Here is an 11,284-nt window from a genome sequence, read left to right as displayed (position 1 = left end):
ATGCATTGGGGGGGACAAGCCAGGGTTAGGGGTATGCATTGGGGGGGACAAGCCAGGGTTAGGGGTATGCATTGGGGGGGACAAGCCAGGGTTAGGGGTATGCATTGGGGGGGACAAGCCAGGGTTAGGGGTATGCATTGGGGGGGACAAGCCAGGGTTAGGGGTATGCATTGGGGGGGACAAGCCAGGGTTAGGGGTATGCATTGGGGGGGACAAGCCAGGGTTAGGGGTATGCATTGGGGGGGACAAGCCAGGGTTAGGGGTATGCATTGGGGTGGGGGACCGGGGTTAGGGGTATGCATTGGTGGGGGGGACCGGGGTTAGGGGTATGCATTGGTGGGGGGGGGGCCGGGGGTAGGGGTATGCATTGGGTGGGGGGGTGGGGGTTAGGGGTATTCGGGGGGGGGGGGGGGGTGGGGGGGGGGGGGGGGGAGGGAAGGAGGGGGGGGAGAGGGGTGGGGGGGGGGGGGGGGGGCCAGGGGCCAGGGGAAAGAGTATAATATGGGAGAGTTGAGCCTAAATTCAGATGTGGTGTTCTAAGTCGGGAGGAGGGAGTATATGAGGGAGCAAGGGGTGCAGATGAAGGTAAGAGTGGGAAAGGATGGAGGATGAGATACATGGGGGTGCAGGAGTAAGTTGGGGGGTAACAAGTTGAGGATGAATGAGGAGGTGGATGGAATGAGGAGGTGGAGGGTATGAGGTTGCTGGGGAGTGACGGGGGGGGGGGGAGGTGTTATGAGTCGGGAGGAGAGGACTGGGTGAGTGGTGTGGGGAAAGAGTAGGGGCGGGAAAGATGAGGGAGGCGATCAGAGCGAATGGAGGGAAGTGAGTTGAAGGTGAATGGGAGGGGTGAGGGTGAGGGGTTACGGAAGGAGGGTTGAAGGTGAGAGGGATGGGATGAGAGGGGGAAGAAGTAGGGGGAGGGGGTGAGGAGGAGTGTGGTCGAGGGTAGGAAGAGTGGGTGGAGAGATGTAGGGGAAGGGTTGGGAGATGGCAGGAGTGGGGACAGGTGTAAGGGAGGCAAGGTGGGAGTAGTGGTGGGAGGGCAATGGATGGATCACCTGATCCAGGGAATCATCTCAAATACCTTGAAGCAATGTAATTTAAGTGATATGTGGCAGGGTGCATTTTGTACAACCAATTGAAAAACAATGACAAAAATGTCTGAGCATCAACTGCAGAGCGGGAGAGAATCCAAGTTAAAATTTCAGAATGGTATTGAAAGACCTCTGTTGACCCCTCTGTGTAAGATCCCAGAGGGGCGAGTTTTTATTCCCTCCTAACATCTGACACATCTATTCTCTCTCTCTCTCCAGGTTGAATGCCACTACTCACTACCTGTCTTTTCACCTTCAGCAGAGCTGCTCTGTGCCTCTTGTACAAGTGAAGTGAGTGAGTAATGTTTTTACAAGGACACACAAACGTTTAAGGGATTGGGACAGTATGTATTCCTTTTTTTGTCATTGTGTCTTCAGCTTAAATTCCACTGAACTGGTATATTCCCATAAATTCGACCAATCTCATCATCCATCCCCACCTTCCATGAAAACTAGGAGCAGGAGGAGGCCATTCAGCCCCTCATAACGTGCTTCGCCATTTGATACGGTCATGACTGATCTCTTCTCAGCCTCAACTCCACTTCCCTGCCTGCTCTCCATAATGCTTCAACCCATTATTTTTAAACATTTGTCTTATCACCTCCTTAAATTTATTCAATATGCCAGCGTCCATTGAACTCGGGGGTAGTGAACTCCACAGATTCACAACCCTTTGGGGAGGTGATGGCTTAGTGATATTATTGCTGGACTGTTAATCCAGAGACCCAGGTGATGTTCTGGGAGCTGGCTCCGAAACCTGCCACAGCAGATGGTAGAATTTGAATTCAATAAATTTGTGGAATTAGCAATCTAATTATGACCCTGAAACCATTGCTGATTGTTGGAAAAACCCATCCAGTTCTCTCATGTCCTTTAGGGAAGGAAGCTGCCATCTGGTCTGGACTACATATGACTCCAGACCCACGACAATATGATTGACTCTCAACTGCCTTCTCGGATGGGCAATAAAAGCCACCAATGCCCTCATCCTGTGAATGAATAAAAATAATTTCTTCTCATCTCTGTTTTAAATCTGCTAACCCTCATTCTAAAATTATGACCTATTGTTCTAGATTGCCCAACGAGGAAATGTTCTTTCTACATTTACTCTGTCAGTCCCCTCAGTTAGATCTCCCCTCATTCTTCTAAACTCCAGAAATATAGGCCTAAACTGCTCAAACTGTCTTCATAAGACAAGCACCTCATCTCTGGAATCAATCTAGTGAACATCCTCTTAACTGTCTCCATGACAACTATCCCTCAAGGGTAACAAAATTCTATGCAGTCTCACTAATGCCTTGTACGGTTGCAGCAATACTTCCCTACTTTTATACTCTATTCCTTTAACAATAAATGCCATAATTCCATACGCCTTCCTTAATACCTGCTGTACTAGCATACTACTTTTCTACTCAAAATGCTGAAATTGATGTCACAAAGAAACTTCCAAGGTGTTTCATGGTTTTGATTCAGCAATAACAATAGAACAGTGTTAAGTATTCAACGTGTCACGTGTCAAGGGAGGGACCTGAAAGCTATGATGTGCCCTTGCTCCTTAAAACCCAAATCCTGATAGAGCGTCCATTTTCTTTGTCCCTCATCAAAATGCCTTGGGATGTTGTTCAAAGCTGAAGATGCTGTGTCCTCATCTTTGGAGATTCTCAAGCTGTTCTCTGCATGTTCCATTTTACCAGTTTTGGATTCACTGTGCTCCTCAAATTTGACCCCTGTGAGAACCACATATATTCACTGGCATCTGTTGAGTTAGTTTACTGCCCTTGAATCTTATCCATACCAGCTTCCAGCATCACTTTTTTTTGCATCTGAATCAAGATTATAAAACTAAGTGCATTTCCAAATGCACAACTATCCAGCCTTTGGTCCTCTATTGGCGATCATTTATCTACAGTTAACAGTCTGTTTTTGAGATTTTGATGTTTCTGGAGTTATAATCCAGAGGCCCTGGCTATAGATTCACATCCAGCATAGAAGCAGGCAGATTTTAAATTCAATTAATGATAAATCTTGAATTACATGCTAGCCTCAGTAACGATGACTGTGAAACTTTCATCAGTTGTCATAAAAACCCATCTGGTTCATTAATGTTCTTCAGTGTAATGTAATCTGCCATCCTTACCCAGTCTGGCCTACACGTGACTCCAGACCCACAGTGATGTGTTTGACTCTTATCTGTCTGTTCCACTCAGTTCAAGGGTAATTAGGAATGGCCAATAAATCCTGCCCTTTTAAATGTATAAACAATTGGAACAAAGGACAAAAAATGTTGGAATCACTTTTACAGAGAGAGAAGCTTGTAAAACTTCAAGTTAATAAGGAAATATTACCTTTGCCCATGTCCTGTGAGAGGATGGAATCAGAGATAAATGTAGGTGGCAGCTGTGTGTGCAGTTCTCTTTGTCCCATGAGCTTCAGTGTCAGGATTCAACCTGCATTCATTATCCCCAGAATTGGAATGACATTGAAGAACTGGCTTCATTTGGTGGCCAGCATATTCTCTGGGTCACTGAGCAATTTCTCAGGAGATTGCCGCACGTATATCGATGATCTTCCATGTATTAAATGACGTACGTCTATACACACTTCCAGTGTTAGTGTTTTGAAGCTAATCAGGAATCAAACTTGTTGTTTATGGCCCTGTACCACACTTGCAGATCAGTTTCCTGTCATGCTGTGAAGGAAAGTGTGGTCATATCTTTTCCTTGGTGTTGAACCTGAATGCTAATCCTTTGGACTTTGAAATGTGAGGACAAATCCAATGCGTGTTTTTTTTAGGCACATGCCAGAAGTCAACCTGTGTAAACAACAAAAGGGAAAATCAGGCAGTATCTGGAGGAAAGGAGAAGTCACTGTTGACTTCTCAATACGTTGACTTCTCCTTTCCTCCAGATGCTGCCTGGCTTGCTTGTTCTTCTAGCCTCCTTTTTGTGTACCTTGGATTCCAGCATCTGCAGTTTTTTTTTGTCTCTAAAAGGAAAAATCAGTCTGCTAGCCCCACTGTAGCCTTGCACCAGGTTTCACACATCCTACATTGATCCCTGATCCAGCAGTACCTTGATTTTAATATTTCTGTCCTTGTTTTCAAAGCTCTCCATGGATTTGACCCCTCCCAATCTCTGAAGCCCTCCACAATTTCTGTATTCCTCCAATTCTGGCCTCTTGAATATCTCCAATTTTAATTGGCAACTGTGCCTTCAGCTGTCTGGTTCCTAAGTTTCAAAATTCTACTCCCCCATTAATCCTCTCTGCCTTTCTAACTCTCTCTTTTAAGGCATTCCTTATAAGCTTCCTCTTTGGCCAAGATTTTGGCCTAATCTGCCTGTCTATCTCTCATCATCCTGTAGCTTGGTGTCACATTACGTTTGGTGACGTCTGTGAAATGCCTTGGGTTGCTTTACTGCATTCTAGGTTCTAATTAAATGTGGCATATTGTTGAAAGCTGGCCTGTTCAATTGGAATCACTTTCTGTTTCTCTTCAGACTTGCTATTTTGTGTAACTTGTGTCACGTTAAGAATCCAGGATGTGGCATGAGGCTCGGAAACACGAGCGGAAACTGCGCGGGATGATGGTGGATTACAAGAAACGGGCTGAGCGACGCAGGGAGTACTACGAGAAGATAGTGAGTTTGCCACCATGTTGTAACGTCCACTCTTCCAATTTGGATAACCGTAGGAGGTTGAGGGGTGACCATGTAGAGGTTCATAAAATTATGAGGGGCGTAGATAAGGTGAATAGTCAAAGGTATTTTTCCTAGTGCGGGGGAGTTCAAAACCAAGGGGCATATTTTTAAGGTGAGAGGAGAAAGCTTTAAAAAGGACATGAGGTGCAACTTTTTTCACACAGTGGTTCGTGTGTGAAATGAACTGCCAGAGGAAGTGCAGGATGCAGGTACAGTTACAACATTTTAAAAGACATTTGGATAAGTACATGGATAGGAAAGGTTTGGGGGGATATGGACCAAATGCAGGCAAATGGGACTAGTTTAGTTTGGGAACATGGTTAGGGTAGACTTGTTGGCCTGACGGGTCTGCTTCCTTGCTGTACAATTCTATAATGTCGGGGTTAGTTGACGTTAAAACGTGGCTTTGAAAATTCTTTTCCCAATGTAAGCAACATTCTGCCATCTTTGATTTCCAGAAAAAAGATCCAGCGCAGTTTCTGCAGGTGCACGGTCGAGCATGTAAAATTCACCTGGATTCTGCCGTGGCCCTTGCTGCAGAGAGCCCTCTCAACATGTGAGTGATACCATACCTGAATCGCTGGACTGTTAACAGTTTTGTAAAGAACATGAATGGAGGCTGCTGATCAATTAAGCATCTTGAGCACAGCTCTTGTGGTGCAGGGGTCATGCCTCTCTTTCTTGACCTGTGACAGGGGATGTGTTCTAATTTGTTCAGACAGGCTGATTAAAGTTAATTTTTTTTTTAATCAAAATGGATTTGGGTCTTGTGATTCAGTGGTAGTTAGTGTCCCAACCTCTAAATGAGAAGATTTGGGTTGAAGGTCCACCTGCCTTAGAGTAATGTCATAACCTGTCAAAATCGGGGTGATAATAAAAATGAGGGTCAAACATAGAATCAGTGCACAGGAGTTCAGCTCTTGAGCCTGCTCCGGCCTTCAGTATGATCATGGCAGATCCTGAATCACAATGCCATATTCCTGCTTTCTCTTCACACCCCTTGATGCCTTTAATATCTAAAGAATTAAAATCTTGTGATGTAGTGGCAGTATTTCAATACCTAGGCCATGTATGAAGGATACATACTGAAAGCAAAAGATGCTGGAGCTCACAGCAGGTCAGGCAGCATCCATGGATGGAAGGCAAGCTAACGTTTCAAGTTTCGATGACTTCATCAGAGCTGAAGTGAAGAGACACGTGTTCAAATCTCATCATGCTCATGGACTTTCAATGCAGCTGAAGTTCCTGGATTTTAGAAGGTCTTTACAGTGCCCCTCCCTCTGGGCCAAAAAAATCCAGTTCATGTCCCACCGAGGTGTGACCTGAGGTGTCAAAAGAATTTGATTAAGTAATTATAAAAATAGACTTCGCCCCGGAAAGTTGTTTTAAGAGGCCAAATATTAGTTAATTCCTTCATTAATTGTTCAAAATGTATAAAACGGGGCCTTTCCCTTTAAGAAGCTATCATCTAGTTAGTTAATTTTTAATTGTTTGCTCAAAAGTGTATATGAGACCCCTTTTCAAAGGGGTTGTTCATCAGTATATTTAATTTGTTTTATTGTTTCAAAATTATATAAAGAGACTATTAAAGCTGCTCATTGTTAAAGTTCCGTTTTGAGAGATTCCTTAGTAAATTTGTTATCTCTGGGTAATCCAAGATGGAGGACGGGAAAGAATTGTGGCTGTAAGAGCTGCTGCTTTTTTTGAGGTATTTTCAGTGTTGGAGCCGATTTCCTCGAATTCTAGGAGTAGTAATTACTATTTTATAAGCTGTTGCATTGTTTTGGAACTTTGGGGAAAAAAGATCAAAGTAACGGCACTTTAAAAAAGGAGGAAGAGAGACAAAGGCAGTGATCACATGGTGGAAAATACAGAGATGGTCTTTAGTAGAGTGATGTGCTCTTCCTGTTGGATGTGGGAGAGTAGGGAGTTTCCATGTTACAGATGATTATGTCTGCAGGAAGTGTGCTTGGTTGCGAATCCTATCAGATTGCCTGGATCAGTTGGAGCAGTAGTTAGATGTTTAAGGCATCTGGATGGGAATATGAATGGGAAGGGTTTGGAGTGATATGGGTCAAATGCTGGCAGATGGGACTAGATTTGTATAGGATATCTGGTCATCATGGACAAAATGGACCGAAGAGACTGTTTTCGTGCTATATATCTCAGTGACTCTATTTGTTTGACCCCGGTTTGAAAAGGCATTGCTGGGGCACTGAGTTGGTTAGTCAGCAGGAGGCTAATATGTGTGATGCTGCATTCTGTGAATAAACTATGGTGATGAGGATTTCTATGCAGATTTATGCTTCACCCGCTGTCTTAGGGTCTATATTATTAATGATGATAGACTGACCAGTGTCAGGCTGTTAAGAAAGATTTGCATTTACATAGCATCTTCCAAGAGCATAGGATGCCATACTGCCAATGAAATAATTTTCAAGTGTAGCCACTGGCTGCCACATTACAACAATTTGCGCAAAGCAAGGTCCCACAGACAGCAGTATGTTAATGACTACGTTTACACTCTGGGGCAATATAGTTGGGCAATACAGATGGACTGGCCAATGGCAAGTAGAATTTAGTCCTGAAAAATGTGAGGTGATTTATTTTAGGAGGACTGTCCAGGCAAGGTAGTACACGTTGAATGGTAGAATCCAAGGGATCCTAAAAACCTCACAACACCAGGGTCCTGGGTACAATTCTAATCTCGGATGACTGTCTGCGTGGAGTTTGTACAATCTCCCCGTATCTGCATGAGTTTCCGCTTAGCGCTCCAGCTTCTTTCCTCAGTCCAAAGGCATACAGGTTAGGTGGATTGGCCATGCTAAATTGCCCCATAGTGTCGAGGGAATTTTAGGCTAAATTGATTTAGCTATGATGAATGTTGGGTTACAAGGATCGGTGCAGACTCGATAGGCCAAACGGCCTCTATCTGCACTGTAGGGATTCTATGATTCTAAGTACAGATAGTGAGAGGGGCCTTAGTGTGCATGTTCATAGATCCTTGAAGGCAGTGTAATAAGTAGATAAGGTTATAGTAGAAGGCATATGTGATTCTTGCCTTCATTTGTCAAAGTATTGAGTACAAGAAAAGGTGGCTATGATGGAGCCATATGTAATGTTAGGCCACAACTGGAATACTGTGTGCAGTTCTGGTTGCCATATTACGGGATGGCTGGGAATTTGGTTGTGTGGCAGGCAACAGAAAGTAGAGATAATGTGTAGATACTCAATTTGGCAGGATGTCACCAGTGTCACAAGATGTGTGTTAGGGTCTTAATTATTCACATTTATTAACGACTCAGATAATGGCAAAAAAAAGTCATTTCCAAATTAGGTAGCATTGTAGTCAGTGTAGATATTAGAATAAAATTACAAAGAGGTATTGAAAGACTAGGTGAATGGGCAAAACTGTGACAAATAGAGGTTAATGTAAGCAAGTGTGAGGTTATCCATTTTGGACTGAGAAAGGATAGATCCGAGTACTTTCTAGATGGCATGAAGTTAAATACAGTGGATGTCATAACATAAGCACTAGGAGCAGGAGTAGGCCATCTGGCCCCTCGATCCTGCCCTGCCATTCAATAAGATCATGGCTGATCTTTTTGAGACTCAGCTCCACTTACCCGCCCGCTCACCATAACCCTTAATTCCTTTACTGTTCAAAAATTTATCTAGCCTTGCCTTAAAAACATTCAGTGAGGTAGCTTCAACTGCTTCACTGGGCAGGGAATTCCACAGATTCACAAGCCTTTGGGTGAAGAAATTCCTCCTGACCTCAGTCCGACATCTGCTTCCCTTTATTTTGAGGCGATGCCCTCTAGCCCTAGTTTCACCTGCTAGCAGAAACAACCTCCCTGCCTCCACCTTATCTATTGCCTTCATAATCTTATATGTTTCTATAAGATCTCCCCTCATTCTTTTGAATTTCAATGAGTATAATCCCAGTCTACTCAGTGTTTCCTCATAATCCAACCCTCTCAACTCTGGAATCAACCGAGTGAATCTCCTCTGCACCCCCTCCAGTGCCAGTATGTCCCTTCTCAAGTAAGGAGACCAAAACTGCACACGGTACTCCAGGTGTGGCCTCACAAGGACCCTATACAGCTGCAGCATAGCCTCCCTGTTTTTAAACTCCATCCCCCTAGCAATGACAGACAAAATTCCATTTGCCTTTTTAATTACCTGCTGCACCTGCAATCCTACTTTTAGAGATTCATGCACAAGGACACCCAAGTCCCTCTGCACAGCAGCGTGCTGCAATTTTTTACCATTTAAAACATAGTCCATTTTGCTGTTATTCCTACCAAAATGGATGACCTCACACTTATCAACATTGTACTCCATCTGCCAGACCTTTGCCCACTCACTTAGACTATCTATATCCCTCTGCAGACTTTCATTGTCTTCTGCACACTTTGCTCTACCACTCATCTTAGTGTCATCTGCAAATTTTGACACACCACACTTAGTCCCCAGCTCCAAATCATCTATGTAAATTGTAAACAATTGCGGTCCCAACACTGATCCCTGAGGCACACCACTAGCCACTGACCGCCAACCAGAAAAACACCCATTTACCCCTACTCTTTGTTTTCTACTAGTCAACCAATCCTCTATCCATGCTAATACATTACCTGTAATACCGTGCAACTTTATCTTACGTAGCAGCCTTTGGTGTGGCATCTTGTCAAATGCCTTCTGGAAATCCAGACACACCACATCCACAGGTTCCCCATTGTCCACCATGCAAGTAATGTCCTCAAAGAATTCCACCAAATTAGTTAAACATGACTTACCCTTCATGAACCCATGCTGGGTGTTCCCAATGGGACAATTTATATCCAGATGTCTTGCTATTTCTTCCTTAATGATAGATTCAAGCATTTTCCCCACTACCGAAGTTAAGCTAACTGGCCTATAGTTACCTGCTTTTTGTCTACTTCCTTTTTAAACAGTGGCGTCACTTTGGCTGTTTTCCAATCTGTGGGAACCACCCCAGAGTCCAGTGAATTTTGGTAAATAATTACTAGTGCATTTGCTATTTCCCCCATCACCTGTTTTAGTAGCCTGAGATGCATTTCATCAGGGCCAGGAGACTTGTCTACCTTTAGCCCCATTAGCTTGCCCAGCACTGCCTCCTTAGTGATAATGATAGTTTCTAGGTCCTCACTGCTATAATCTTCTTGCCATCAGTTTTCGGCATGTTATTTGTGTCTTCCACTGTGAAGACTGACACAAAATAACTGTTTAACGCCTCAGCTATTTCCTCATTCCCAGTTATTAAATTGGCCTTCTCATCCTCTAAAGGACCAATGTTTACCTTCGCCACTGTTTTACGATTTACATATTTAGAGAAACTTTTGCTGCCTGTTTTTATATTCTGAGCTAGTTTACTCTCATAATCTATCTTACTTTTCATTATAATTTTTTTTATGGCTTTCTGTTGGCCTTTAAAGATTTCCCAGTCTACTAGTTTCCCACTACTCTTTGCTTTTTTTGTATTTTTTTTTCAATCTGATACTTTCCTTTATTTCTTTAGACATCCATGGCTGACTTTCTCTTTTCCTACAGTTCTTCCTTATCACTGGAATATACTTCTGCTGAGCACTGTGAAAAATTGTTTTGAAAGTCCTCCACTGTTCCTCAATTGACCTACCAGAAAGGTTTTGCTCCAATTCTACCTTAGCTAACTCCTCCCTCATCCCATCATAGTCTCCTTTGTTTAAGCACAGGACATTGGTACTGGATTTAACCTTCTCACGCTCCATCTGTATTTTAAATTCGACTATACTGTGAATGCTCCTTCCGAGAAGATCCCTAACTGTGAGATCATTAATTATTCCTGTCTCATTACACAGGACTAGATCTAGGATAGCTTGCTCCCTCGTAGGTTCCATTACATATTGTTCAAGGAAATTATCGTGGATGCATTCTATGAACCCCTCCTCAAGGCTGCCATGACCGACCTGGTTTGACCAATCGATATGTAGATTAAAATCCCCCATGATAATTGCCGTACCATTTTTATGTGCATTAGCTATTTCTGCGTTTATTGCCCACCCCACCACGATGTCATTATTTGGTGGCCTGTAGACCACACCTATCAGTGACTTCTCCCTGCTATTCCTAATTTCCACCCAAATGGATTCAACCTTTTTGTTCAGTAGAACCTATGTCATCTCTCACTACTGCCCTGATATCATCCTTAAAAATCAGAGTGACACCACCTCCCTTACCTTCCTGTCTGTCCTTCCGAACAGTTTGATACCCCTGGATATTTAACTCCCAGTCAAGACCATCCTGCAACCATGTCTCTGTAATGGCCACTAACTCCTATCCATTTGCCATGATTTGCGCCGTCAACTCATCCACCTTGTTTCGAATGCTCCGAGCATTCAGATCAAGTGCTCTTATGCCAGTTTTTGCACCTTCTTTTTGAGTCCTATCACCTCCATTACTAACAGCTCTTGATTTCTCCTTCCCTTT

General features: G+C 43.6%; 1 protein-coding gene across 4 annotated transcripts in view; it reads left to right on the top strand.

The window, feature by feature from the left end:
• LOC109925808 (CLK4-associating serine/arginine rich protein) overlaps positions 1-11,284 on the top strand; it is a 62,234-nt gene that overhangs the window by 654 nt on the left and 50,296 nt on the right. For 2 of the 4 annotated variants that reach the window (XR_007265776.1, XM_048618177.1), the window contains exons 2-4: positions 1,317-1,388; positions 4,595-4,735; positions 5,254-5,351. Coding sequence is in view for 3 of the 4 variants with exons in the window: in XM_048618177.1 (XP_048474134.1) it covers positions 4,637-4,735; positions 5,254-5,351 (197 nt within the window). In the remaining variant the exon portion in view is untranslated. Of the gene's footprint in view, positions 1-1,316; positions 1,442-4,594; positions 4,736-5,253; positions 5,352-11,284 lie in introns of all 4 variants that reach the window. The other 2 variants (XM_048618178.1, XM_048618179.1) reach the window with 2 other exon arrangements.

This window comes from Rhincodon typus, chromosome 39 (genome assembly GCF_021869965.1).
Source record: "Rhincodon typus isolate 14 chromosome 39, sRhiTyp1.1, whole genome shotgun sequence".
Lineage (NCBI taxonomy): Eukaryota > Metazoa > Chordata > Chondrichthyes > Orectolobiformes > Rhincodontidae > Rhincodon > Rhincodon typus.
Note: the sequence above shows the minus strand (reverse complement) of the source record. Positions and strands in the feature narration are given on the sequence as shown.